Source organism: Ptiloglossa arizonensis, chromosome 2 (genome assembly GCF_051014685.1).
Source record: "Ptiloglossa arizonensis isolate GNS036 chromosome 2, iyPtiAriz1_principal, whole genome shotgun sequence".
Lineage (NCBI taxonomy): Eukaryota > Metazoa > Arthropoda > Insecta > Hymenoptera > Colletidae > Ptiloglossa > Ptiloglossa arizonensis.
The window spans coordinates 25,273,452-25,301,023 of NC_135049.1; the positions used below are offsets into that span (position 1 = coordinate 25,273,452).

Sequence of the window (27,572 nt, forward strand, 5' to 3'; positions counted from 1 at the left end):
ACGGCCAGCATTATGGACGTATATATACGGTCCGGATTTTGGACGCATATGTGCGTTCAGGTGCTATGGACGTATATACCATTTAGGACTCTGGACGTATATATCCGTCTATTGAAAGCTATTGGCGCGGACTGTGGCCAGGGCAATAGAATTACAATTGTACTTTAGTACGTTCAATCGTCAAAATTCACGCTAGCAAAAAACTATTCGGTCCTCAGCAATCGCGACCGCTCACCGTTCACACGGATTGTTTCGCTCGGGAGTTATTCGGTACTCAAAGGGTCAAATGACCGAAACAAACGTACAGCAACAGGGTGGACTATCCAATGGAAGAACAAAACGGAAAACGGAGAGGCGTTTTAAAGTCGGCAAGTGGCGTGGCGAGCGCGCGATTCAATTTCCGTGGACTCTGGTCTCGACAAGTACAATGGCCCGCTTCAACTTCGAACCCCGAAAGCCCGATCAGATTTACGCGGGCCGTGGCCGGGCCACGCGCAAGGCCACTTTGTCGAACGACTGATCCTTGTCGTCGGCCTGGCAGGCAAATTGGCTCCCGTAGGTAGCACCAGGGGGATCCTGCGGATCGATGTTCACGTCCTGCCTTGCGCTCGAACGAGCCACGGCGTGTCTCGCGTTCAAGAGAGCCGAGGCCTCTAAACATCCCATTGTCTTGTCCGTCTCTCGATCGCGGATGGCGCGGCCTTTTTTTCCCGCGACATTTGTCAAGGCTCTGCCTCGAAGGGGGATCGTCCTGCGCCCGATTTGAATTGCAAAGCCGCAGCCCGAACGGCCGGTGTCTCGACTCGGGATGTTCACCGAGCGGACCGCGGATCGCCCAGATGGAGATGTCGTTTAGGGTTAAAACCGTGATATCTTCTCCGAGTGCGACCAGTGCTCGCGGACTCGTGCCGGTTGATCTACATCCAACGATCGATCCTCCGTTGTTCGTTCTTGTTCGATAGCGTGTAACCGACTCGACTGAAGGAACCCAAAAGTGGAAACTCTGATCCGTAATCACCGAGAAGCTTAAAGAATTATCCGCGTCAATTACGCAGGGAGTGATAATTTCTAAGTCGGATAGCTTGCATCTGACCGCGTACACGACGGAAGAAACCCAAAAGTGGAAACACGAGACTCTGATCCGTAATCACCGAGAAGATTAAAGAATTATCCGCGTCGGTAGCGCAGGGAGCAATAATTTCTAAGTCGGATGTACAGCGCGTTAAAACTCGAGTGCTATAGACGAGCAGTAGTTGGCCGCTCTGTTCCACGAGCTAACGAGTGCACAGGTGAAAGAGGAATCACCCACTCGCGTCGGTTGTAACGCGTTTGCTACGGCCTCAGGCTAGGCGTCCACTCGTGAGTAAAACCGTCGCGAGTCGCTCTCGCGAGTATCTCCATCCCTTCTCGATGCAAATGGTTCGTATCGGTAGAGACGAGCCGGTCGTCGAACGGATCGCAGCATCGACGTTTATCGTCGCGTTGGCTTTTCGACTCGGGTATAGAAACGAAACGAGCGCAACTCGCTCGTTAACCGGCGATCGTCTTTCGTCTGTCGGCCATTAACCGGGTGCAGTCGCACGAGAAACATTTCCTTCCCCGGTTTTCCAGGAGCGTCGTCATCGTGGCGGTGGTCCGGGCGAGGCCCGGAGGAGGGTGGTATTCAATCGCGTCACCTCCGGTTCTGTCAACCGAGGCCGACGAAGGAGCCGAGCGATCAGGGTTGTCGAGTGATTGATACGAGGTTGGACGGTGCCTAATGTCCCTCCGCGAACGACGGAGAAAGAAACGGCGAAGGACGCGCACGAGTAAGGGAGAAAGGACCACCCCTTCGAGGCTTTAAGAGTGGAACGATCGTCCGGCGGAGGCTCGTTAGTCAGGGCCGTATCAGTCACCGAAAGCAACCCCCGATTTTTTGCCAACGAGAGCCAAGTGCTCGTCCCCTGGTTCACTTTTGTTCGACCAGACGCGGTGTGTGCGCACCCTTAAAACGAGCTAAATTGTCTGTTTGTTCTGGACCACTCGACCCGACTACGTCTTTCCTCGTACTCTCGTCCGTGGACGAGCTTTCGTACGGGGATACCACTTTTGGTGAAATTTCGCGAAATTTGGAGAGTGTCCACGTTCCAATCGAACCGTGTACGCGAGTCTCCGAACATTCAAATCGAACCGTAACGTCCTGTTAGGTAGATACGATCGAACTTTTCGAACGTTCGTCGCAGGTAAAGTTTCTCAAAGGTACTGTCTTTTCGATACAGGTACCAAGAAAAGGGAGATGTTAGAATTTTGTGTTTGTATATGTGCGATGATACATATTTCTTCCGATATTGAACGTCTGTTCTCTCTGTTACTTGAAACGAATATTCGTAGATGGAGGATAATTTCGATGCGATCACGTTTGAGGAATTCTGACGGTGTTACCTTTTCGGATATTTCGTGAAAACGATACACAAAGTGTAATTACAAATACATACGGATCGAGAAATAATATTGGCTTGTTCGGAAAGTCGTTTCATTTTTTTTTTTTGGTGAAAATGAAACAGAATTTTTTCAGAGCGTGTAAACATTTTATTAAATTGTATATTCTCCATTTTGGAAAACGAAACGACTTTCCGAACAAGTCAATACATATTTGGGTATAAGTACCTAATATAACCTGACAGTAGAATATAACCAGCCCCCGAGAAAGAATCACAGAAGAGTATTCCGAATGACCCAATACCCAACCGTACAATCCGGGAAAGCTTTTAAAACGCAGTCTCACCGGTTAGAATCTTGCTTCCGGATAATCACCCGTGGAAACATCCACCGAGCCTAAAACTGGTAGGTAGTTTCGTCCATAGTTAACGTTTCGTTCGGAGCACCGAGATAGAGGAATTTAAAATGCCCAATAATGTGCAGTTTGCGCGCGACCGTATCGTTTTACGAGTTCGGAGTCGGCGATCCTGTTCGACGAGGCGTCTTCTTTCGAAAAGAATGGAAACCGTCGGTACCAAAGACAGTCGGTCGTGTCTTTCGCTCCGATTGGCGTAGGAAATGAAATTAACTTTTTTTTTCGAAAGTCGGTGGAGTCGGTCGGTTCGAGTCCCGTTTTTGTCACGGTCGCGACTCGAAATCGGTTTCCGGGAAGCACGGCTTTCCGACGCGATTAAAAGCGACGGACGGTCCCGTCGCGCGGTGTTTCGATTCCGTGAACGGCAGTCGTAAATATCGCTTAGGCGCCAGCCGGTGCCACAAATCAGCCTAGCTACGGCACTGGCTGTATCGCAAAACCTAGAGAAACGGGGTGGAAGAAGGAGGCTGCCACCGCTGCTCCGGCCGCCGTGGACTCTCGTGGAACGGAGACAGAGCGGTCTCGAATTAATATTCGGACGGCGATTTAGATTTAGAACACGAATTTGCTGATTAGTTTCCTACGGTGGCTGTGCGGTCTCCTACGCTGCACCGACTTCCATAAACGCCGTGCCCGGAGGGAGCTACACACCACCACCCGCCTTTCGACTCGAGATTTAGTCTCTCGGGGGGTGGTTGAACTTACCAGGGGTCAAACGCTTCAGGAGGGACATTCGTTAGCCTGTCCCCCGACCGCGACAAGTGCGCCGGACACGTCTTAATATATGCATTCACCGACCAATGAACACGACTTTACAACTTGTTCCCTCGGATCGCTGGATCCTCTCGAAAATGAGTTTTCGGTTCGCTTGCTTTTTCGCCAACGGTCGTTACGGCCCAATCTAGAGACTTTCCGTTCTTCCCGGGGAAAATGGTTCGCCAACCACCTGGAAAAAAGAGCCCTTTTATTACGAAACTGTTTCCGTACGAGATACCAACAATGTTTAACCCTCGACGATCGTTGCGTCTCGTACGGATTCTGGGTTCTTCGCACGTTGTTCGGATCCTTGTCAGATACGAACCTCTGCGCGACAGATCGCTTCTGACGTTTTTCTTCGTGTGTATATAAACAACGACTTCGTAATAGGAACTGTTTGGAACACTCGATCGAATGTATACGTGTATGTGTAATATCTACAAAATAATAGATAAAATATCACATTCCGTTAAAATTACCCGGAAGATTACCGAATACTTTAATACCGAACACTCCTCTAATTTATCGCCTCGATAAATTTAGAATTACAATTTAAAGTTACGTTAATCCTTCGCGTACCAAGATGGTGGACGATCGACGCGTTTCCTCAAGTTGGTCCCTTTTTCCTTGTATCATTGCACAACTTATTAAAACCTTCACGGTCCATTTATTTCACTTGTCATTTACAGTTTAGAACTGGCCGGTTTACCTTAGTTCTCGGTTTGTTTATTCGAAGAGACGACGTACGGACGATAGCATTAGCCACGGACGATTGAAAGTATCGGTCGGTTCACGGCTCGGAAACTAACGGCGTAAATTAAAGCGGACTGGTGAAAATCGAGCAGGTCAAGTTTCGAAGGGTCGAATTAGCGACATCCTGCCGATTCCAGTTCTCCCCTCCTCTCCGTCTTGGTCTCTTCTCTTATCCCGTTGGATATCCCCACTTGTCTCCTGCCTGCAGGGGGTTCTTTTCCAGCAGGATTAAATGGAGCGCCTAGATGACCGATGCTCGTCCTCCGGACTTGACTCTCGCGGAGGGCTGGTTGGAAAACAAGATAAAACGAGGATAAAGCTCGCGTAGAACCTTTCCACCGTTACCACTGACAACGCCGTGGGGTGTGTACCGCGACACTGACAGCAACGAGCCTTCGTTAATCCGGAAGCCTAATCGTCCAGATCGCTGAACCCGAGTCCTCGTTCCAGTTGGACTTTTTCACGCCTCCCTTGGGAAAACCTTCGGACGTATTTAGGTCGATTCGGAGCTGGACTGGCTCCTCGAAGGTCGAGGAATTTCCACGAACGGTCGAGGACGAAATAATTTTGCAGTAACTTTTGTTATTGTACGTCTTGTGTTAATTAAGCGTCTTGGTTTCCAACAGGAGTGTACGTTACGGTTTTATACGTGTCGCGTAGCTAGCCATGCTTTGAAGTATACGTAAACGAAGATACGAAATAATTCGATGAACATTCTTCCTGTCATTTTTGTAACGTTTCGTATCTAAATTTTGTTCGTACTTGACAAGATTTATCTGAACGCGTACGTTCTTACTGTGAATTCCGATTCAACCGAGATGCTTTCTTGCATCGTCGTTACAGTGACTCAAAGTTTCTTATCGATGACAATTTCGAGATAACATCTTCGAACTTCAATTATCGAAAATTTTCGTATTCGTTCGGAAAGTCATTTCATTTTTTGGTGAAAATGAAACACGATTTTTTAAGAGTGTATACACATTTTGTTTAATTATATATTCTACGTTTTATAGAACGAAATTACTTTCCGAATAATCCAATATTTTAATATAACCATCGCGAAACGTATTTCGGTCGGTTCGATACGCCCGAAGTTCGTTCTCGATTGAAATTTTTCCTCGAGATCGGTACAAGGCGTGTTTTCAAGCGAGATGGTTTTTCCTTAAAACGAGAAAGCCGAAACCGCGCGGCTTTCGTTTAATTAACTCGTCGATCGAGGATCCATTAGCGACGAGAAGCAGTCCTTTCGATTTTCACGAAACGCGCCGGTCCCGTTTGCGGATTCGGGAAGCCGCGTGTAATGCCCGCTTTTAAGCCCCGATTACACGCGTAGCTGGTAGCAGCTCTCGCGGTAAGAGGATTATATTTCGACTTTGTTGTGGCGCTCGAAGACGTTCGTTAGCGAAATCATTGTTACGGCGACGATACTCTCCTTCTTCGGCAGGCATCGTTAGAGCCGTCTAAAACGAGAAACCGCGCTCCTTGGATTCGGTAAATTCCTTCTCTGTTGACGTCGTCGCCGAAGACTCGATGCTCGTTTCCGGTTCTTGGTCGCGGGACCCGTCTACACTTTTTACATCCTCGTCTCGCGAAGCTTCGGATCGACAATGTTGGCGAATAGGTTTCAGGATTGTCTTGATTCTGTTCTTTCTTTCATTTTTTTTTTATCGGGTTCGGAAAGTCATTTCGTTCTCCAAAATGGAGAATATATAGATTAATAAAATGTTTATACTCTCTAAAAATATCGTGTTTCATTTTCACAAAAAAAGAAACGAAATGATTTTCCGAACAACCGAATATTTTTCTTCGTGGTAAACTTCGTTTTAAAGGGGTGAAATCATCGTCCTAAATCTGTGTTGGGTTCTTTACATTGGGTTGTTCGGAAAGTCGTTTCGTTTTTCAAAATGGAGAATACATAGATTAATAAAATGTTTATACGCTCTAAAAATATCGTGTTTCATTTTCACCAAAAAACAAACGAAACGACTTTCCGAACAACCCGATACAAATTAGGAATCTTGGAAGAGTGATGTAGTTCGACAGTCTGAGAGCACGTGTTCGTACCAACGGATAAACAATGTTATCATATTTTGTGAACCGTCACCGCAACGCCGATAAAGATTAAATCGTTCAATTCGCGAAATAAAAAAAAAAAAAGAAGGAAAGAATCATTAGTTACGTCCAGCCCGCGATTCGAGCGCAGAAGAACTCGAGGCATATTCGAGGGTGGTTGACTGTTCATCGTCGAGGGGTTGAAAAGCATCAATCTTTCATTCACCGGACGAATTCGAAGTTATGAATGAAATCCGTCCGAACCATTTAATATAATATCGAGCTGCTTGTTCTTTCGCTCAACAGGGCTTCGATTTTGATCGAAGACCCACGGAATTTCGCGATTTTCCGATTTCCACGAACACTCGAGAGCCTTAGGACGTCATTGACGTGGCTGTCACGAAACAACGTTCGATTTTTTTATTAATAGTAGAAACAGTTGGCGGAACAAGTAACTCTCGTTTCCAAAACTTTGCTCGAATCTTCCTCCGAATTTATAAATCTGAATCATTCCTCTCGAATTGTTTATATTTGTAATTTTTCGTGCATAAAATTACGATATCCTACCCTCCGCGATGGTTATAAATTTTCCACGTTCAGAGATCTACGAGGTCGTCATCGATCCCGGTTGTAAATTTCCCCCTAAGTCTACGGAGGGCGATGCAAGAAGGGGTGAAAGTTTCGAACGATCGAAAACATTTTAATGGGACTTTCGTTAAAGGATAGAAAAAATCACGGTCGCTTACGGTGGAAATCGATAGTCATTTTCGAATAAGTCCCTTTCGAAGAAATCGAGATCGTCGTATCGGTTCGGTGCGGTGACCTACTAAGGTATCCTAAAGGATTGCACTTTGGGTACGGTTGTCGAAGAGTTTATTTTTTTTGTTAAAAGTCGAAGGAAAAGGAACACGGTGTCTCGGCGCGCGTACGAAAGAAGTATATTTTTGCAAGTATTATAGATCCGGAGTTAAGGTCGCTTATCGTGTCCTCGAAATTACATGGGAAAACTCTGTAAGAAAAGTTCGATTCGTCTGTCCCACGAGGGATTTCGGCAACGGGACGTTTCCATGCACGCGATAAAATCCAAAGGAATCGGAGAACGCCGCGTCGAGGAAACTTCTACGGTCGATTCTGTTCAAGTTTTTGCCTCCTTTCGACGCCCGTTTATGGTTTCACTGCCCTCGGATGGCACTTTAGGGAAATACACGAGAAAACCCCCGCCACTGTTCGACTCTATTGGGAACCGGTAGAGTCTATTGTGTATTATTAGCCAATAAAACCGGCGTACTGTTTGCCAGAGACACGCACGAGTGTGTCTCCTTCGATTCTCAATTTACGATGTGTTTCCTCCGCTTTGAAACTCCTCGCGAATCACCTTGTTGCATTCTTATTTTTCACCTTTCGATATTCGAGACCACAATTTTTGATATCGCGTTGTTTCGTATGCTTTTTCCTATTGTGCAATTATTGCTCGTTGGGTACAAAAATAATCCAACCAGTTCGTGGAACGAGTTCACAATTTACGAATCGTCCCTTTATTTTATTTTTCACCGTTCAACGTTCGAGTGCGCAACTTTTCCATATTGGGCGGTTTCGTACGTTCTCGCGTACGTAATCGTGCGAAATTTTTGCTCGATCTAAACTCGCATAGAAATAACATCCAGCTGGAATATCACCGTCGTCGAAGATTTCTCTGACGGGGATATCGATAAATTAATTCAGTCGCGGGAAGCGACCGCAAAAGAGGCTGTACCTCGTTCCGCGAATGATTAATATTTCTTACGTAGGTATGCGTTACATATTTTCTCGAGGTAGAGTTTACACGAAGAAAAGTATGCGAGGACTTATGAAACGATACATACCCCACATCTGCATTATGCATGACATAATTAGTAAAAAGTACAAAAACAGTCGTGGAACTTGACGAGATATCCAACTGGTGAGTTCTATAAAGGAAATGAAAAGTGATGACTATCGCAACGGCTCGGTGCATCTTGCATCACGGGATCACCGTTGCCGGGCTCCGTTTATTTCTTCCCTCGTTTTAAGAATCGTGGTCGATCGTTCCGAACCGAGGTGATTCACCTCTCCGGGGTTAAAAAGACTTCGAAAAGGAGCACCGGGGATGGCCGCTGATTCTCAGTCGTCCCTACGCATCCCTGATTAGCTTAGGTTTCTCGTATTTCCGATTAAACTCGATAGCAAACGAGATCCTATCGTGCACCCTCGTGCAGCTCTGTAATTGGAGGTCCAAGGGTGGACATTTGAATTCATTTCGAGTAGCGGTACCGTCGACCTGTCCCTTCGTGCTTCCCGGAAATAGCGTCACGGTAAACTAAAATCGGATCGTTTTGTTTCTTGTTGTACCCTCGATCGTCTTTTTCGTCCGTTCTGTCCGACGAACCCGCGAACGTTACCTGTACAATTCCCTACGCGAAAAGATAGAGAGTCAAGGGTGAAATTAAGATCGTAAATTCCTCGGGGGAGAGGAGGGGGGGATTTCCTCGACTCATTAGTAGTTCGAACTCTCCTTGCGTAATCGAGAAGTTCGTTGAAACGACACCGTCACCGTGATTAGGGGTCCACCGGTTGGAATTTGAATTGGATCGTGCACCGTCCCTCGGGAATCGAGACTACGCGTACTTCGTAAGAGTATGTTTTTAGATACGCGAAGTTAAGTCGTCGTCTCGTTCGATCCAGATCTAACGTAAAAGTAGCCTAGTATCGTTGATATCTACAAGTAAAAATTCATCAAGATTCTTCGATATTTCGGATGAGTACGCTTTCAGATCGTGAAATTAAATCGTCGTCTCGTTCGATCCAGATCTACCGTAAAAGTAGCTTAATAGTGAGTATCTACGAAAGTTCGTCCAAAGTTCTTCAACGCTACGAACTATTACTCTCGTCGACTAAAATTGATCAAATCTCGAAAGTATCTCTTCGTCTCTGAACTAAAGCACCGTTCTCGATCAAATTCAGATCCTACGGCTGTATCAAACCCGAAACGGGTCGCTCGACATCAGGTTGTCGGTCTCGAGAGTTTTCTTGCGGGAGTACTCGTCGAGCAGCGCGATATCACGGCGATACGTCGGTAATTAGGATTCCCCCTGGCGAGGGGTGGTGGACATTCGAATTCATTCGGGGTCGGAGCGTTCCTCCGGGGTTAGTCGACAGCCCCTTTAGCGGAAAACTGTCTGAACATGACGTAACGCTCCTGAAAGCCGCTCGGATAGGAGCGGTTCCGGGCTGGTTTTTGCGCTGTCCGGCCAGCAACAATGGCCGCTTCTTACCAGCGTTCTGGTCACCGTATATTATTAATTACTGTATTAATCTCGCCGGCCGTAAGCAATCTATTATACATGGGATAAGAGCCACCGAGCGAGCTGGCGTCGTCGTCGTCGTCAAAATGCTCGCCCACAGCTCCGCTACCCCCATTGGTGACTTTGTAACTTCGACGCTCGATGTAATCTGACCCCTGCGGGTGTTAACGAAGGGTGGATTCGGAAAGGGTGTTAAAGGAATCTTGAAATTGGCGGCGATGGTCGATGCACAATCGTAACGACTGGTTTCGCTATAGAAGAATCTCCGAGTTGAACGATTCGAAATGAAAGTAGGAACTAAATGTTCCAAGCAATATTTGGTCTTTCATTTTGCACGATGCACAATCGTAGCGACTGGTTCGTACTAGGAGGACCTCCGAGCTGAACAATTCGAAATGAAAATAGGAACTAAATGTTCCAAGCAACGTTTGGTCTTTCATTTTACACGATGCACAATCGTAGCGACTGGTTCGTACTAGGAGGACCTCTGAGCTGAACAATTCGAAATGAAAATAGGAACTAAATGTTCCAAGCAACGTTTGGTCTTTCATTTTACCCGATGCACAATCGTAGCGACTGGTTCATACTAGGAGGACCTTCGAGTTGAACGATTCGAAATGAAAATAAGAGCTAAATGTTCCAAGCAACGTTTAATCTTCCATTTGAACGGTTTTGTTCGAAGCTGAACCAAATATCATTCTTTCTTTTAAAGAATAGAAATTTAAAATAGTATCTTTTCGTATTCTTTTGAAATATCGACGGATTCTTTTCAATATTTTAAAATCGCTCCACGATGGAGTCCCGGGAGATCGAATTAAAATTTAAGCAAACGTGAAAAAGTCGCGATATAATTCAGGAGGAGTTCGAAACTCCAAGGATAGGTCGAGGGAATCCTTGACGAAACAAGCACGCTGTTAAGCGAGTCGCAAAACTGTATCGAGTCGTAAGACGCGAAAAGTTTAGAAACAAATCAAATTAACAGTTTTGTAATAAAATGGAACACAAATATGGAACGAGATTCTTCTCAATTATGGGACGAGATTGAAATTCTGTATTATAAAGGATGGATGGCGCACGGTACAAAATGACGCAAGAATGTCTATAAACGATCAGTTTGTTAACTTCCGTTTCCTTGTATTTTTCCAGGTCTGTGTGCTGCGTGTATGCTGGCGAGAGTGGAGCAAGAACGTTTGGAGAGTTTGAAGTACGACAGAGCAACGATTTATGTAAAGTGCGTGGAGGAGAACGAGGATCCGAAGACGGATAGCGACTTGGAGGTCAGAAGCGAAAAAAAAAAAGAATATACATACATATATATATATACACACACACACACACGTATATACATATATAAATCCGCCATTTCGAGATCGAATCGACACGAAATTACGCGAATTGGCCGACATCGGGGCCAACGACAAGGGATTTTTGTTAATGGGTCGGCGTGCCGAGTCACCGAGTATCTTGGAACCGGTCGACCGATTCAGATTGATGTCGACCGATAAGGAGATTGGCCCCATCTCATTCATTTCACGATAATAATCGTCATTACGTTTCCACGGGTCGACCCTTGAGGCCACCTGCTTCCCTCTCTTCGTTTCCGAATTAGTTTCTTCGGCTACGTACGCCTTCGGTTCGCAGCTACGCGAAAAGGTGTTACAAATTACACGAGTGTTCAATAGTAACCATTTTGCGTAAGCGTTCGTCGCCCGGATGAAACTTATTAACGTTCGACGGTTCAAAAGTAGCGCGAAATTGAAATCGACCGGTGATGATCGGGACACACTGTAAAATCCGCGAATACTTTTGCGCAAGTAATTATATTCGAGAAAAATACGTACTAACTCGAAATATATTACACGTATTAGTTTTTCGGACGTTTCGTTTTTGCTTATTTTAAAGAACTCGTTTATCGTTAGATTTGATGCGACCTGTCAACGTTTAACACTTGAAAGTTTGCACGGTTGGGATCGGTTTGAAATTTTGTTTATTTCGAACAAAGCAATCGAAGAAATCCTCAAAGAGGTTAATCGCGTTAATGGGGAAACGGGTTGCGATAATTTTGTTTGTTTTCACCGCAGCTGGCTGCAAAGAGACCCAAGATCGAGAACACGAGGCCGTCGAGAACTCGAAGGAACTTGAAGGGATCCCACGAGCTCAAAGTTTCTTCGGAGATTACCCTCAAGGAGCTCAAATTAATGGTAAGTGTAGAACGTTTGTTTCGTAAACATTTTGGTCCAATGATATTTGTACCAATTTGTAGTTCTCGTGATTATTCACTGTATCGGTTACATTTTTAGATATTTACGTTCCCTACAAGCTCTTGCGGACAAATTCAAGAGAATCGCGTTCAAAAATCGACACAAATGTTGTATAATAATATTCTCCTCTAGACAGTTTTATAGAGTACAGAACGGTTTAAATTCGTTCGACACAAATGTTGAACAATAATGTTCTCCTCTAGACAGTTCCATAGAGTACAGAATGGTTTAAATTCGTTCGACACAAATGTTGAACAATAATGTTCTCCTCTAGACAGTTCCATAGAGTACAGAATGGTTTAAATTCGTTCGACACAAATGTTGAACAATAATATTCTCCTCTAGACAGTTCTATAGAGTACAGAATGGTAGAAATTCGTGACGAAAATTCTTGCAAAATGGTACCAGTAGTTATCGTGGTTAAGGAGAGAAAGGCCGACGCGATTGTACGATTCCGCTTAAAACAACGGTGCATTCGCACTTTGCAGGTGCAGCGTTGCACTTACGGTAAAAGTAACGTCGAGAAGTTGGAGTCTCGATGAGCATCGTTCGCGAAGTCGGGAATTTTATTATTATTATTTTTTTTCAAGTATTTCGGATACATAGATTCTTCGTTTGATTTTCGTTTTACATCGCTAAAACCATTGGTAAGCGTGTAAACGATTAGATCACCGTTTAGGGTGACACAATCCGGTACGGTTGCGTCGCTTTTTCGAATACCAAGCGCGTATCGATATTTTCGTCGCTGCTGTGTAAACAACTTTCGTCAGGTGAGTCAGCCAGCACCTTTCACCGTATTAAATTACGAAAGGGTTAAACCGTGTTCCCCAATCGATCGTAGTTGCTGACAATGACAGTGATCACGCGGCAATTGAAAGAGATTACGGCAGTCTGGGAGAGGAACTGTTTTACGAGGGCTGACCGTTTTGGAAGTGGACACAGAGAGAGAGATGGAGATTGAGAGGGCAAGGGAGAAGGAGAGAGAAAGGAGAGAGAGAGAGAGAGAGAGAGAGAGAGAGAGAGAGAGAGAGAGAGAGAGAGAGAGAGAGAGAGAGAGAGAGAGAGAGAGAGATCTTTCCAAAGTCAGACACCCTGCGAGCAGCAGGTTGGCCGGGTTTGTTCGGTGGACCGAAAGTAGTAAAGCCGCAGTTATGGCTGGTTAGCATATGCCTGAGCCCTGGCAGTGTGCTTAAACTATTAAGCGTATTTATATTGCGAGGCTGCGGCCATCTCCTTCTCCCTTCTTCACCGGGGCCACCGGCAAAAACTCGAAAGAGCATAAACCTCGCGCTAATAACAGGCCTCTGACTTCTTCACTCCACTTCTCTCCTCTTCCTTCGACTCTGGGCCTTTCGTACCAATTTCTCTCTTTCTCTCTTTCTCTCTCTCCTCTGCTGCGGTTGTTCGTGTTACACGTTCGTGCGAAGGTATTCGAATCGTTGTATAATTTCGACACCAAAGTTACCTAAAAATTGAAAACTACTCTGTATCGGTTTTCATCGACTACTTGTCATCTCTCCTCTTCCTTCGACTCTGGGCCTATTGTACCAATTTCTCTCTTTCTATCTTTCTCTTTCTCTCTCCTCTGCTGCGGTTGTTCGTGTTACTCGTTCGTGCAAAGGTGTTTGAATCGTCGTATAATTTCGACACCAAAGTTACTTAAAAATGGAAAACTACTGTATCAGTTTTCATCGACTACTTGTCATTCGTATCTGTATGCGTCATCCGGTTCTCCTAACTTCGATACGAAAAATGAGCTTCTCTGTGTACAGATACGATAATTGTACGCGAAAGAAGCTACGAATCGTTGGAATCGTTTCTTCAATTTTTGTTCCAATTGCTCACCGACGAGTAAGCAAACGATTGTGCCGAGTTGACAGTGAATCGCGAACACTTGCATTCGAGATCCGTTGAGAAACGTTTCGGTGGACAAAAGGAATCTGGTTTCGAATAGGTGGAGATTAGACGGTGATTCCGGGCCGAAAGTATCGATGGATCGAAGGGTGCCGATTGTTCACGGATCGGACAACGTTTGACAAAAATGAGAGTTCGTCGGTTTTTACCGTGTGGCAAAAATGCTCGAGTTTCATGGTCGAATGCGCGACAAGTCGTGAGCAAGCAAGCAAATCGGGACAATAGTCGGCGCGCTTCGGCCGACGATCGTTTTACGTAATCGTTGTAACGCCGATTGCCGCCTGTAAATATTACTTTCTACCACATTCCGTGTCACCGATCCGAAGTGCTTTTTTCCGCCCCCTGTTCGGACTCTCTCGCCAGCCGCTCGCGATTTCTTTTCCTGTACTCGGGTGATCGGTGACGTTCGAAACGTGAAAAAGTTTGTCAGCCAGCTCTTTTGTCTTCGGAGACCTCTTCTTTCGCGGTCTTGTGGCGAAACGTATCGTTGCGAACAGATTTTTTCGACACTCGTTACAAAAGTACTCCAACATTTTCGCCCGTCGCTGAATCGAACTCCAGGCTTCGTTTCTATTAAATAGCCTTTTACAAACCGATTTAACATTTTCAACGTTTTTCAGGCGCAGTAGATCGACATCTGTAAATAAGAAAGTACTTCAAACGAACTTTTATCGTTATCCAGTTCGTTGAGCCGGCGTTGACAGATGCATCTTGGATCTTTAGATTTTTCCAAACGTTACAAAATGTGACCGGTACTGGAAACCATTGAAAACATTAAATCGGGTTGCGAAAGATTGTACAATAATTTAAAATTGGTAAGCGTTCGATCCGGGACGCGTTGAAAAAATTTAAGAATTCGAGATGCATTTAACGCAAGCTCCACGAATCGGATATTCCTCTTATGGAAATTGATATCTCGAATATTTAGAATTCTGAAATGTCTCCTGTAGCCACATTTTATTGCCCAAAAACTGTACAATTTCTTTCTCAATCTATTTTGAACGTTATTTCAGTTCTCGATGTTAACGTACGCGAGTTCGTTAGAAAAGATGATATTTTTCGACCGCGAAGCAATTGTTCGGCCCTTCTGCCTTTTTCTTCGCAACCTTGTTACAACTCACCTCTATTTATCGCTCTGGTCGACCACCTTCCGTGCTCGAGCAGGAGACTTTAACGAGGAAGCATCGGTTTCTTGACCCGACCGATCATTTCTCTCGTTACCTTTGCTCGCTCTTCTTACCTTCTTTCTCGAGTGAACGTTGCTGTTATCCCATAAGTCTCGTGGTTTTGTCAAGTATCTTTGGAATCTTCGAATTTCGAAATTATCTATCGAGTCGTGTCCACGGGGAGAAATTCGCAAACGTTCGACGCGGAGTGAATTTCCGAAATATCTACGCAGGATTCTTCCAACGCCGGCTCCGTGAAACCGGATGCTCCTCTCATGGAAATAGGCACGTCGGAACGAATTTTTGGAATTCGGTTTAAAATCAATTTCACGGAAGACGCTCTTGCTGCGTCAGCATAGGTAATCAGCCCGACTTGGTTTCAAATTTCGACAAAAAACTCCGTTGCAATGGGACCCACGGCGCTTCGTTAAAGCTAATCGCCGATAGAGAGATCTCGCGCGAGTTCCCATCCGAGAAAAATTAATTTCAACTCAGATATTTTCCTGATCGATCCAAGAAGATTATCTTAAAATGTTGCTTCAATGTACGAGTATTTACGAAGTGACGTACGAATTGACTGTTACGAATAATTCCATGCAATTTTCTTTGATAAAATAAATAATACATTTCTATCGTAGATACTAAAATTCTATACAATATGAAACGAATTATTCTTTTCAGTGAAAAGAAAAAGAAAATTGGTGTTAGATGTGCAATTATTTTCCAGATCGATCCTAGAATATTATCTTACAATGTTGCTTCGATGTACGAGTATTTAAAAGTATTACAAATAAAATAAATAATACATCTCTATCGTAAATACTAAACTCCCTACAATATGAAACGAATTATTCTTTTCAGTGAAAAGAAAAAGAATATTGGTGTTAGATGTGCAAATATTTTTCAGATCGATCCAAGAATATTATCTTACAATATTGCTTCAATGTACGAGTATTTAAAAGTATTACAAATAAAATAAATAATACATCTCTATCGTAAATACTAAACTCTCTACAATATGACACGAATAATTCCTTTCAGAGCGAAAAGAAAAAGAAAATTAATGTTGGACATAATTTACAGAAATAAGTACACCTTATGATAGAAGGACGAAGGTACAGTTACTGTACGCTCATAGAAACCCAATCTCGTTAACGATAAAATAACGATACATCGTCCAAGGGACAACAGTCCGGATCGAATAATTTCTGAAATTCTCGACCCCAATATCTTTAAAACTTTAAAAATCTTATCGACCAATCGAGATCTTAAAGATCTTATCGACCGATCGATATCCTAAAGATCTTATCGACCGATCGATATCTCAAAAGATCGTCGATCGAGAACGTTGCTTTTGAATTTCGAGCCTGTTGCGCGAATCAAAGAGCCACGAGCTAGGTTCGCGGAAGGGGTAGAGGAAAAACCGAGTTGAAAAGACCCTTCTGCCGACAGTTTAACTCGGTTTACGTCGGACACGGTCTAACCAGGGTGTTCCGTGTGTGTGCGCGCGTGCGCGCTCGCGTCCTGTTCGTCCGTCCGTCCGTCCGTGGCTCTTTTTCCCGGCGGTTGCTCGCTCGTAAAACAGAAACCTGCGCGTTTACACCGGCACCGGGTAAGCTGGTCTCCTGCACGAGGAACCGGACGAAGGGCAACGCGAAACCGTTCTCGAGGCGGCTTCCACAAATTAAGCAATTACCCGGACGCATGCTCCTCGATTCCGACTTCGAGACGTGGCCCTTTTCTTCGCTTTCGCGTGGTCTCTCTCGCACGCCGCGGCCGCGCTTTTAGAGTTCAATGCCTGGAAAAGGAAGAAACACGGAGTTCCGGAATTTTATACGTTCACGGAATTTGTTGCTTTCGGTGCGCGGGTTAGAGCCACCGCGATTCCGGATGGTTTGCATTAAACGATTGCTAATTTGAAAGCGGCGCGCCAACCGGAACGTAAGAAACTCTCGTCGAGCGTCGACATTCTTTTTTTTCTTCTTTTGTTTTGTCCCTTTTTCCTCTCACGCGTTTTTAAACTTAAGTACGGACGTGAGTACGAACGTAGCGTAGACACACGTCGGGTACAGACCGGAAGAAGAGAAAAATCGATGCTGCGTGGATATTACGCGCTGCGATAAATGCACCGAATGCACCATGAATGCACCGAATGCACCGAATGCACCGATTCGCGGAATCCACTTCGCGTGGATGAATTTGTCGGTAAAAGATAACAAAATTCGCGTCGACTGGTTCTCTTTCGCTTTGGTTCTTAATTTTAGAAAAGTTTGCGTTTCTATAAACTATCGACGATATTGAGAAGATCAGTGCGGACGATGTGCGGTGATGATATTTGATTTACTACTGAATTTAACGTTCGTTGATACGTTGAGCGTATTTAGTATTTAAAAACGACAAAGTAAATTCGTACGGGCTTGTGCACCGTTTCCATCTTGTTTGCATGTTGCAACGAGTTTCGCGTTCTAAATATAGAGGAGAGAAAGAAAAATCATTCCCGGAAGGAATTGCCAGTCGTGTTGGGTCGGATGTTTTAGTTAGCCTTCGTAAGGCCTCCGCCTAAGCAAAAATTACCGGACAACCGTCCACATTCCTTTTACTTATGATACCACATTCTCCTTAAGCCGAAACCGATCTGTCTTTCTTCTTACAATAGGTGCTCAAGATCACTGTGTTCGAGTCTTTGTACCAAAAGTTTTTCGACGAACGAATCGCAAAAATCGAACGAACACACGACCACGAGTGGTCGATAATAATAAATTGAAACACACTCGGGGAAATACTGTGTCAAATTTCCGGGTAACTCGATAAACCGTTCGTGTGTTGTATATTTTTTCAGACGATGCAAATATGTGGCGCTGGACCATACGATCAACATCTGATGCTTGGCGAACACGAGCTCACCGATCACAGTCAAAGTCTCGCGGCGCTTGGTATATTTCCCGGGGCACTTCTCACCTTGAAGGTAGGACTCGCTTCATTTTTATACCTTTCACATATCTCGGACAGTGAGTCTCGTGAATTAAATTGCACAAACGTTGGAGAAACCTAGTTAAAAATCTCGCGGATAGTAATCGTTTCTCCCGACTCCGTTCACGAACTATTCTCAATCCGTGCGCGGGAATTTTCACAAATGGAAAGTTCGAACGTTTACTCGAACCAAGAAAATATCGTTAGAGAAAATTCTTTCAAAATTTTCACAATTGTGTCAACTTCTTCCAGATACGTTCAAACACCGTTCAAGACTACAACGCATCGAAATTTAGGCAAAATTCGAAATATAGTTTCAAAAACTATCCAACTTCTGACCGTTTCGCGTTGGTTCGAATATCAATCAACTACGAACAAACATGCATAATGCAATTCTCCGATATAACGCTCGGCAATGTCGCGACGAAATTGTTAAACATCCTCCGGTTAGAATTTCAAAAAACACGATCGATCCGCGTGAGAGGTCGGTGACGTTGAAGAGATCGGGTGTGTTAAAATTCGAAGGTTCATGCTTCGCGCGAAAATGTCATCCTCGCGTTCACCGGACGGGGTGCTCGACCAACCGCCAAGAATCCCGTGACATCTACCAAGGTGTTTTTTCGTCGAAACTCCGTGACGCGTTCCTGTCTCCGCTCGGAGAACTGGATTCTACTATGCAGTTCAGTTCAGCAATTAGAATTCGCGACTGGTGCAACGAAACCAGTCCGAGGAAGAAGAGATTCGTCCCTCTCTCTTGCTCTCTTACTCTCTCATTCTCTCACTCGGTTTTAACGGTTTTGACTCCGCTAGCTCTCGCGGCTAGCCGGAGCTGCTTTCATAAAATCAGTGGACTGTGAACGGAGGAATGCGCAGGAATGCCGGAATTATTCCGGCGGTCTCGCGACCCGAGCGGCGGACGGGGAGAATTTTTCTTTCGGCCGTCGGAGTCGGCGACGCCGCCGCCGACCACTGGCGACAGCTTCTGACCCGGCAAAAACCAGCCACGTCCGCTGAATTTTTGGCCGAATCTTCGATCCTCGCGGGCCGCGCGAACTGGTAGATATGCGGCCAACGGAATCGCGAATGGCGTTCGCATATGGCGTCCTCTCCCTCTCGGGGAGCTTGCTTTTCTGTAACGGAGGAACGCGAGTCCTCCTCGACGAATTCGTGCCGTGCAAACCGATCGATCGATCGGTCCGATGATCGCTCCGAACTCGGTCCGTGGCTCGACGTGGTTTCGAATTTATTTCAATTTTTTTTCATACGCGCTATGGAACACCGAAACCGGTGTCCCGCGATCGGTGAATAAATTCTGCCATAAAACCGTCGATCATCCAGGACAATAGCGAGCCCGATCTACCCGATAAACGTATAATTCCGCGGTAACGGAGAACGATGAAGTAAAAAGGTGTGGAACGTTCGAGGGATACCATTTGCGTTATCGAGTCACGATGTTTTGTAAATGTAAACGCGATTGCTAACCGTGTGCAGGGAGAATCTTCGAACTCGAACGTTTTAAGAACACGTGAAGATGTAGAGGTAGTTTCTGAGAACAACTTTCTTGAGTACAATGAAAGTAACGTGTCAGGGTAGCGCAATGGATGTTTGAAAGTGGTCATACTGTAGAAGTGGCAGGTATGTTTACGGAAAGGATGAATTTTGAAGCGAAAGTGATCTTCTCGGACGAAGTTTCGTCTACCGTGTGAACACAGTCGGTCGAAGAATGTTAAAAATTGCTAGAGAGTTCGTAGGGGGGTTTTAAACATTGCAAGACATTCCGAAGCATCGGAAGGATTATTACGGGACAATTCGTCGGATAAAGAAGATATCCCGGCGCTGAATTTCACCGTGGAGAGCTAATCTTCCGGTAGTAAGAGGCCAATTAACACTTCTAATCTCGGTAGGCGACGTTTGCGGCTAATCCCAAGACGAAATCGGTGGTCTTGCCGTTATCTTGGACCATTGCCGACGTTACTTATCCATTGTCTCGGGCTTAAGGGAAACGGTAGCTAGATCTTAAATCTAAATTGCATCTGTTTGTCACTGTCCGCTGCCCTCGCGCAACAAACGTATCGTTCTGACAACAATTAACACGCCACCTGGGACTATCGAGGAACCCTCGAAAATTTCGAAAAAATTCGTAACCATCTTCCTTTCTCCCCGAGAAAACACGTCGAAAACGTGTAACGCGTTAATCAATAGAGTACTCGCGTTACGAAAATATTTTTCAAAATTGGAGTACAAGTTTCAATAGTCCTTTCGGAATATTAAAAATATAAATCGTTTCTTATTCTTAGAATATCAACTATCGAAATAGTTCGAATTGGAATAGTCTTCAAGCTTCTCGGAATTGTAAGATCAAGCAATCGATAATCGATACTTGTATCGTTTCTGTTTCTCAAATGGCAACACCCTCTTTCGTATTTGATCGAATCGGTTTAAAATTGTTTCTCGTTAACGAAAATGGGATACTACGTGGGATGCTTTTCAATGCTACGATTCGCTGTACCCGTCTCGTGTGCGGAAATCTAATAGTCCCGTTTACAAAGCGTACCATTTGGACGCCCATGGGCGTTCACCGCGCGTACCGATCCACCGAACGCAAGCGTACACAGCACCCAAATGGATAGTCGACAAAAAGTCTCGTCCACCGGGCAAAAGCTGAAATCGATCGTTTGTCTGTGACGAATGTGGCTGACTAAGCCATGAGTTATGCCCACGGTTCTGCACATTTACGTAGCGCTATTTATCGGACTTGTCCAGCACGATTCCTCTCTCTCTCTTTCTCTCTCTTACTCTCTTAGTCTCTCTCACTCTATTCCTTTCAGTCGTAGTGGAACTTGCTTCGATCGTATCTTTGCCGGATTTTTCAGGTAATCACCGGTGTAGCGATCCGTTTCAACAGCGATAATTGATTTCCAACTACCGACGCAACGAAACACGCGCAAAAATCCGGGACGAATTAGCGACGCTTATTCCGGCGGAAAAGTAACAAATCTATCGCTTCGGTTTCGATCGTTCCTGAATTCCGTTCTATCGACGATTGAATATTTGAAGAAATTGGGATAATAAAAAGTTGTAGTTTCGAGTACGATAACCTTGAAAAGAACTCGGTGAATATATATATATATATATATATATATATATATATATATATATGTATGTATGTATGTATGTATGTATGTATGTATGTATGTATGTATGTATGTATGTATGTATGTATGTGTGTGTGTGTGTGTGTGTGTGTGTGTGTGTGTGTGTGTGTGTGTGTGTGTGTGTGTGTGTGTGTGTGTGTGTGTATTTTATGTGTTAACATTTTCTTAAGTTCCACATTGTACTCGTATGACTCAGAGTATCCCCACTTTCAAGTAACAGAATCGAGACAGTAGACTTATAAAAGTTGTAGTTTCGAGTACTACAATAAAAAGTTGTAGTTTCGAGTACGATGGCCTTGAAAAGAACTCGCTGAATAAATGTGTGTGCGTGTGTGTGTATTTTACGTGTTAATATTTTCTTAAGTTCCACATTGTACTCGTATAACTCAGAGTATCCCCGCTTTCAAGTAACAGAATCGAGACAGTAGGCTTATAAAAGTTGTAGTTTTGAGTACGATGGCCTTGAAAAGAACTCGGTAAATGTGTGTGTGTGTGTATTTTATGTGTTAATATTTTCTTAAGTTCTACATTGTACTCGTATAACTCAGAGCATCCCCGCTTTCATGTAACAGAGTCGAGATAGGTTCACTTGAAAGCGGGCCTGGAAGTGATTTTCACCTTTGACTGGAACCAATGGGAATGAGTCGCTTGTACTTTATTAACAGTATTTAAATTATTCAGTTTTGAGTGTAAAATTTTCTTCTAAGTGGAATACTTTCGATCTTTTTTCTTAAACGCGTTCGATCTCTATAAAATCCATAAATTTGGGCCGTTTTTGGCGTTGTTTCGAATACGTTTCTTAGATTCGTGGGATCTCGTCTCTGTAGTCAGGTCCGTGGAACAATAATCGCTGAAAACCGAAAGCAGGAAGCTTTCGGTCGCGTTTCGGGTGTTCGACTTTCTTGCACATCGAAACGCGCCTATGGATCGTTCTCCCTGAACCTTCGGTACAATTCTGAGGGTCTTGCTCGAATGCTTCCGCGCGTGGAATGCGATGCCAGGAATAACAGAGAGAAAAGGACTACGATGTGTCTTATTAGAGGGAGCATTGTGACCGTTACCGAGCCAGTTGTCGTTAATTGCGTCAAAATTTCACCGATAAAGAAACCCGATACCAAAAACCAACAAGGGTCCATTTTGGGCGTGTTGGTTCGACTCGACTGTTCGTTTTCATTTCGAGAGCTCTTCAGGGACCAGTTGCTTCGTTCGAATAAAAATTCAAACCTACGATACTCGTACCGTCTCTCAATTTTGCGACGATGTTGCAGCGTCGCGTACTCGAGAAATTCAATTACGAATATTCGATCCCAATTAACAATAGAACGTGCAAGAACACATCTTTCGAAGAACGTTGCAAGAAGATAGATTTCGCCAACACGTATTTTTCTCCGCTCGTAAGAATTGAATTTCTACTTTGTATGCAACGCTGTTCGTTAATCCGCTTCACGGATCATCGATCGAAGCACCGTGACAATCTCGAATACGGAATTTGAAAAAAAAAACCCCGCACGTTTCGCGTTGACTTTCGCGCGCATTTTCGTATCGTTTCGCGCCCACGGCTCTCTGAGCGCGAAGCGATAGCTTTCGTGGCGCCGAACAAAAAACACTCGTCTTCCGTAACTAAGGTCTAAATTTAAACGGTGAAGTAAGTAATACGCGGACTTCTTTCGTACAGAAAGGCTCGGTGCGCCGGTCTCTGAACGGTTCGCTGGGTTTGCGGTCTCCTTTGGAAACCGCCTTCTTTTCGCCATCGTTCGTCGACCATCGAGAATTTTCGACTCGCGTCTGTCCCCCAGGCTAGCTATCCGGATAGATCGTACGTCGCTCTGGTATGCACGACGAACGAATTTCACGGCGGGATATCGGGATTCGTTTTTGCCGGGTCTCTCCACACTTCAGGGAGCAAGGTGCGCTCTCTAATCTCGCGATAAAACTCCAATCGAGCGGTGCGCGGTCGCATCGCGAGGAATTCCAGTTAATTTGCACCGGTAATGATCGATTGGTTTCTCGGTCGCAGCGATGCTTTTTCATTCGTTGTGCCCAACTACTTCCTAACGCGAACAAGTTCGTTTATCCGAGAGTATGCGACGCGTTCGTTTGACAATTGTTTTTCAAAGTCGATCGAAAGAAAACTCGAGAACCGCCCGTATTCGGTGGAATTCGTCGAAAACGATCGAAATCCAAACGGGCGAAGAACCATTGGAATTTGTAAACGAATACCAATTTCGCAACGTTCGTCGCGCACTTTACGGGGAATATTTTCGTACGGAGTTATTCTACTTTCTTGACATTTTTTCACATTTCATTTCCAAAGTTACAAAGCGTCTCCAGCTTGTAGTCGATCGGACGTTCACTGACTATTTATGAATTTAATATTTGTTCAATTTCGTAAATCTTGTCCTCGAGAACGATCACCTACACCGGATACTTTCTTAAGAAGAATTTAAAATTGTTCCGTATCAAAAAATACAGTTCAAATCTTATTCAGTTTCAATATCATTTCGAAAATAATCGTCCAGACCGGTATACTCTCTTAACAGAACTTCAACGTTCCTCTTCTTCGGTGACTCAGGAAAATGTTCTCTTCGCGAAATGTCCACCGCAAAATTCGGAACGTAATAAGTAAAATTCATAAAAAAAAACACTGCAATCGTGTTTTCTTTCCTCGCTGTTCATTTTGCTCGTTTCGTTTTCCTATTTCGCGAACGGATTAATCGCCGCGCGCAATTTGTTCTCCGGCGATGGACAACAGTGATCCGCTCTTAAACTAAATTTCATACGATTATGCCGTGCGCATTTTACGACGAGAAGATTTCGCGAAACAATCCCGCAAGAGGTTGCAGCTTCTTGCCACGGGATTGGCCCGCGGTTATCCGCGTAACTGCGAACAATTATCCCTCGGTTACGGATTTTTCACTCGCGTTACGGCCACGATAGCGTTCAACGGCCGTTAAAAGCAGCTAGACGCTCCTTAAAAGGATTTATCACTATCGTTACATCGACCACGAGGACCGATAGACGTTGTTCGAACTCGACACTGCCACCGGAGTAATTACAGTCATCCCGCGGTGGGAAATTTGCGAACCTTTTTGCCCGCGGAACCGTTCCACGGATTCGACTGGTCGCCATTTTTTTTTCTTTCTCCAAACTCGGATTTAGGTGGCAAGAAATCGCTAATTCGAACCGCGTCTATGTTGGAAAATGTGTGACCTTTTTGTCGAGCGGAACCAGCGCGATGGATTCGATGGAAATTGGCACGAGTCGAGCTCCTTTTCTCGTTTTCTTCGAGAAATTCCGTCGTTCGAATACCTTTGACACCGATCGAGACTTCGATATCATTTGTACGCAGTTATTCGTGAACGAATCGGTCAAAGAGAAGATACTTTTAGATAATTTTGCGCGATAGTTGACTTTGCAATTGTTCGACGGTTTCTGTGTGTTTCGTCAGCACTGCAGAGAAATAATATCGAAATAGAACCGAGAATGAGTAAATAAACGAACTCGAAAGTAATTCGAAAAGTTTCGTCGTTGTTCGCTCGGTGTTCGCTAAAAGTGACCTTTTGGTATTCCGAGAATCTTGAAAGATGACCAGTGTGCGGCGAGAAGAAGATTTCGGTTCGATTTCAAAGAGGTTCGTAGCTCCAGAGACAGTGTTCTGTGTTAAGCTGTCTCTATTGACTTCCAGTCTGGCTACTGGAACAGTTCCCAGTGCATTGTGCGTTGAACGATCAACGACGTGAACGAGACCAAGGGAGCTACCGGTTCAGAATCCTGGAACATACAATGACTGGGATGACTTGCGGATAGATTCAACCGCGGAACGTCTTTCGATACATTAAATACCGTCTCGTCATCGTTCGTGCAATAATTCAAGGTCGCGATTACGAAGTCAGTGCTCAGCTCCCGCGTATCTGCATCTCGCGATCTCGATCTTCCCTTTTTCCCGTGGACGTTGCTCGGTAGTTGACGAAAAGAATCGGCCTCTACCGCTCGGTATACTCGGTGTCTCGTTCACGAAACTGCGTATTACTCGTTCGATACGTCCGTTCTTGGTCGCAGGAACGGTGGTCTGTGTTCAGGAGCTAAGAACGGATAGGTTCGTTCCTTTCGTAGGTACATCTTTGATCGTGAGACGTTCGATAAGAGTGTCTGCAAGAGTACGCGGTAAGTGTTCGAGTCTTAAGAGTAGATATCTCCTTCGATACGTTCATTTTTGGTTCTAAGAAATGAGAAATTTTTCTAAGTAAGAAAACATAACATCCGTTTCAATTGTGGATACAATATCACCAACTTGAATATCCACTCGTAAGATGTTCGTTGTTCTTGTAAGAGTGGCTAATCCTTCCATACGTCCATCCTTAATTTTAAGAACCGAGAAATTTCTTCAAGTAACAAAACATGACATTTGTTTTATTTGTGAATACAATATGTATTACTAACTTGAATATCCACTCGTAAGATGTTCGTTGCTCTCGTAAGAGTGTCTAATCCTTTCATACGTCCATCCTCGGTTTTAAGATCTGAGAAACCTTTCTAAGTAACAAAATATAACATCCGTTTCACTCGTGAGCACACTACGCGTTACGAACTTGGATATCCATTCAACGCAAACTAGCCTTCGTCTCGTATCATTTAAGAAGGTTAACCCTTTGCACTCGAGGCTTCTTCGCTACCAGAAACCGACGCCTCGAGAAAATCCTCTAAGTCGTAAAATTCATCCGAAACGAAACATTTTTATACACTTCGCATAGATGCGTTTACACTCTACAAGAACGTGATATTTCAATTCCAATTTGAATTCCAAACCATCAAATATTCCCGGCTCGAAAATAGTACACTGAATTAGATGGCGAGCGAGGATCTCTCGAATCGTAAGGGTTAAAAAATATCCAAACTCGCGATCTTCGCACCCCTATACACTCCCTCCCTCCCTTCCGTGCAATTAACCGATTAAAGACCCAATTGCCAATCTCTCAGCCCTGCTCGGAAACGCATTAAATTACCCGAGCAAGATCGACAAGGATAGTACAACAGAGTTGCTTACAAAGTCGATCTCGCTCGTTTCCTCCTCCTTCCGTTCATTTTTCCCCATAATTTTTTTTTTCGTTTCTTTTTTTTCGTTGCAATTCCTCCTCACTGTGTGCCCTCTCTTCATGGCTGATCGACCGGAGTCTTTAGAGTCGGTCGGTCGAGTTCTCGAACGGGCGGCAGCCGCGTTTGATGTCGTGTGACGAATGTCCGCGTTCGACGCGCTCCTCTCTCTCTCGGTTGCTCCCCGTTTCCACTCTTCACGGTCATTTCTCTCTCCTTTCCGCGTGTTCCTCCGTAACATCGTTCTCCGTTCGACTTTCGCGGGATTCCACGATTTCGTTCGGACGGTTCTCCTCTTCGTTTCGTCTCTTCTTAGGTCTAGCCACTTCTAATTCCGTCGCGTTCCTCCTCGCGCTGGTTATTCGGCCCGTTGTTCCGTCCTTCTATGATCGTTTTTCGTGCAATCGAACGGTCGATCGATCGCGAACACGATCGTTGTACACCGAGCCTTGTATCCACCGTGGAAACTCGACGAATTTTTCAATGGTACGGTCGGTGGAAATTTTTAAACGGTCGCGAGAGTAACTCAAATATTGGGTTAGGTCTGGGAAAGTCATTTCGTTCTTTTGGTGAAAACGAAACACGATTATTTTTTAGAGCGTATAAACATATTTTACTAAATTATATATTCTTCATTTTGGAAAACGAAATCACTCTCCGAATAACCTGGTATCGGGTAAGTTTTGTGTTTTTTTCGGTATCGAGTTCGTTGAAGAGATAATCAGTGTAAAATGGATGAAAGGGTAAGGAAGAGATACGAGAGGAGTAATCGTTTAAAAATCTTCGTTCATCGTCGCCTTTCGTTCGTTTCTCCAAAGTATTTTGCTCTCCCCCTTTTTTTTTCGCAGGTTCGTTTCGAAAAGGTTTGCACGTTCCACCGTTTCTGGCTCGCGCCCTCGGCATCATCCCTCTTCGTTCTTCTTTTTTTTTTCTTTCTTACGGAGATTCCAATATAGTGGGCTGTACACGGTAGTCCCAAGCCTCACCAACAGAAAATTGGAAACATCCGATAGGTCCCTTTATGCCGCGATCCGAAGACATAGCAAAAAGGAACGCGGGACCGGCTCGACTGCAAAATAACCCGATCCGTCGATCGATCGATCGAACGAACGAACGACCCGACGATGCCTGGGATCTGTACATTTCGATTTAATGTCGCGAGTCTCGCTTCGCCGATGGAACTGAATTTATTCGACATCGATCCTGGACCTTGTTTCGATTCCATGCACCGATCGTACAAATTAACGTATAGTGATCTCGTTCGAGCACTTTTCTTCGTTTACACCCCGACCGATCGATTC

General features: G+C 44.6%; 1 protein-coding gene across 8 annotated transcripts in view; it reads left to right on the top strand.

Moving 5' to 3' along the window:
* LOC143143617 (ubiquitin carboxyl-terminal hydrolase 48) overlaps window positions 1–27,572 on the top strand; it is a 94,899-nt gene that overhangs the window by 39,086 nt on the left and 28,241 nt on the right. For all 8 annotated transcript variants that reach the window (XM_076305075.1, XM_076305072.1, XM_076305071.1 and 5 more), the window contains 3 exons: window positions 10,861–10,991; window positions 11,796–11,915; window positions 17,895–18,020. In XM_076305075.1, the coding sequence (XP_076161190.1) occupies window positions 10,861–10,991; window positions 11,796–11,915; window positions 17,895–18,020 (377 nt within the window). The remainder of the gene's footprint in view (window positions 1–10,860; window positions 10,992–11,795; window positions 11,916–17,894; window positions 18,021–27,572) is intronic.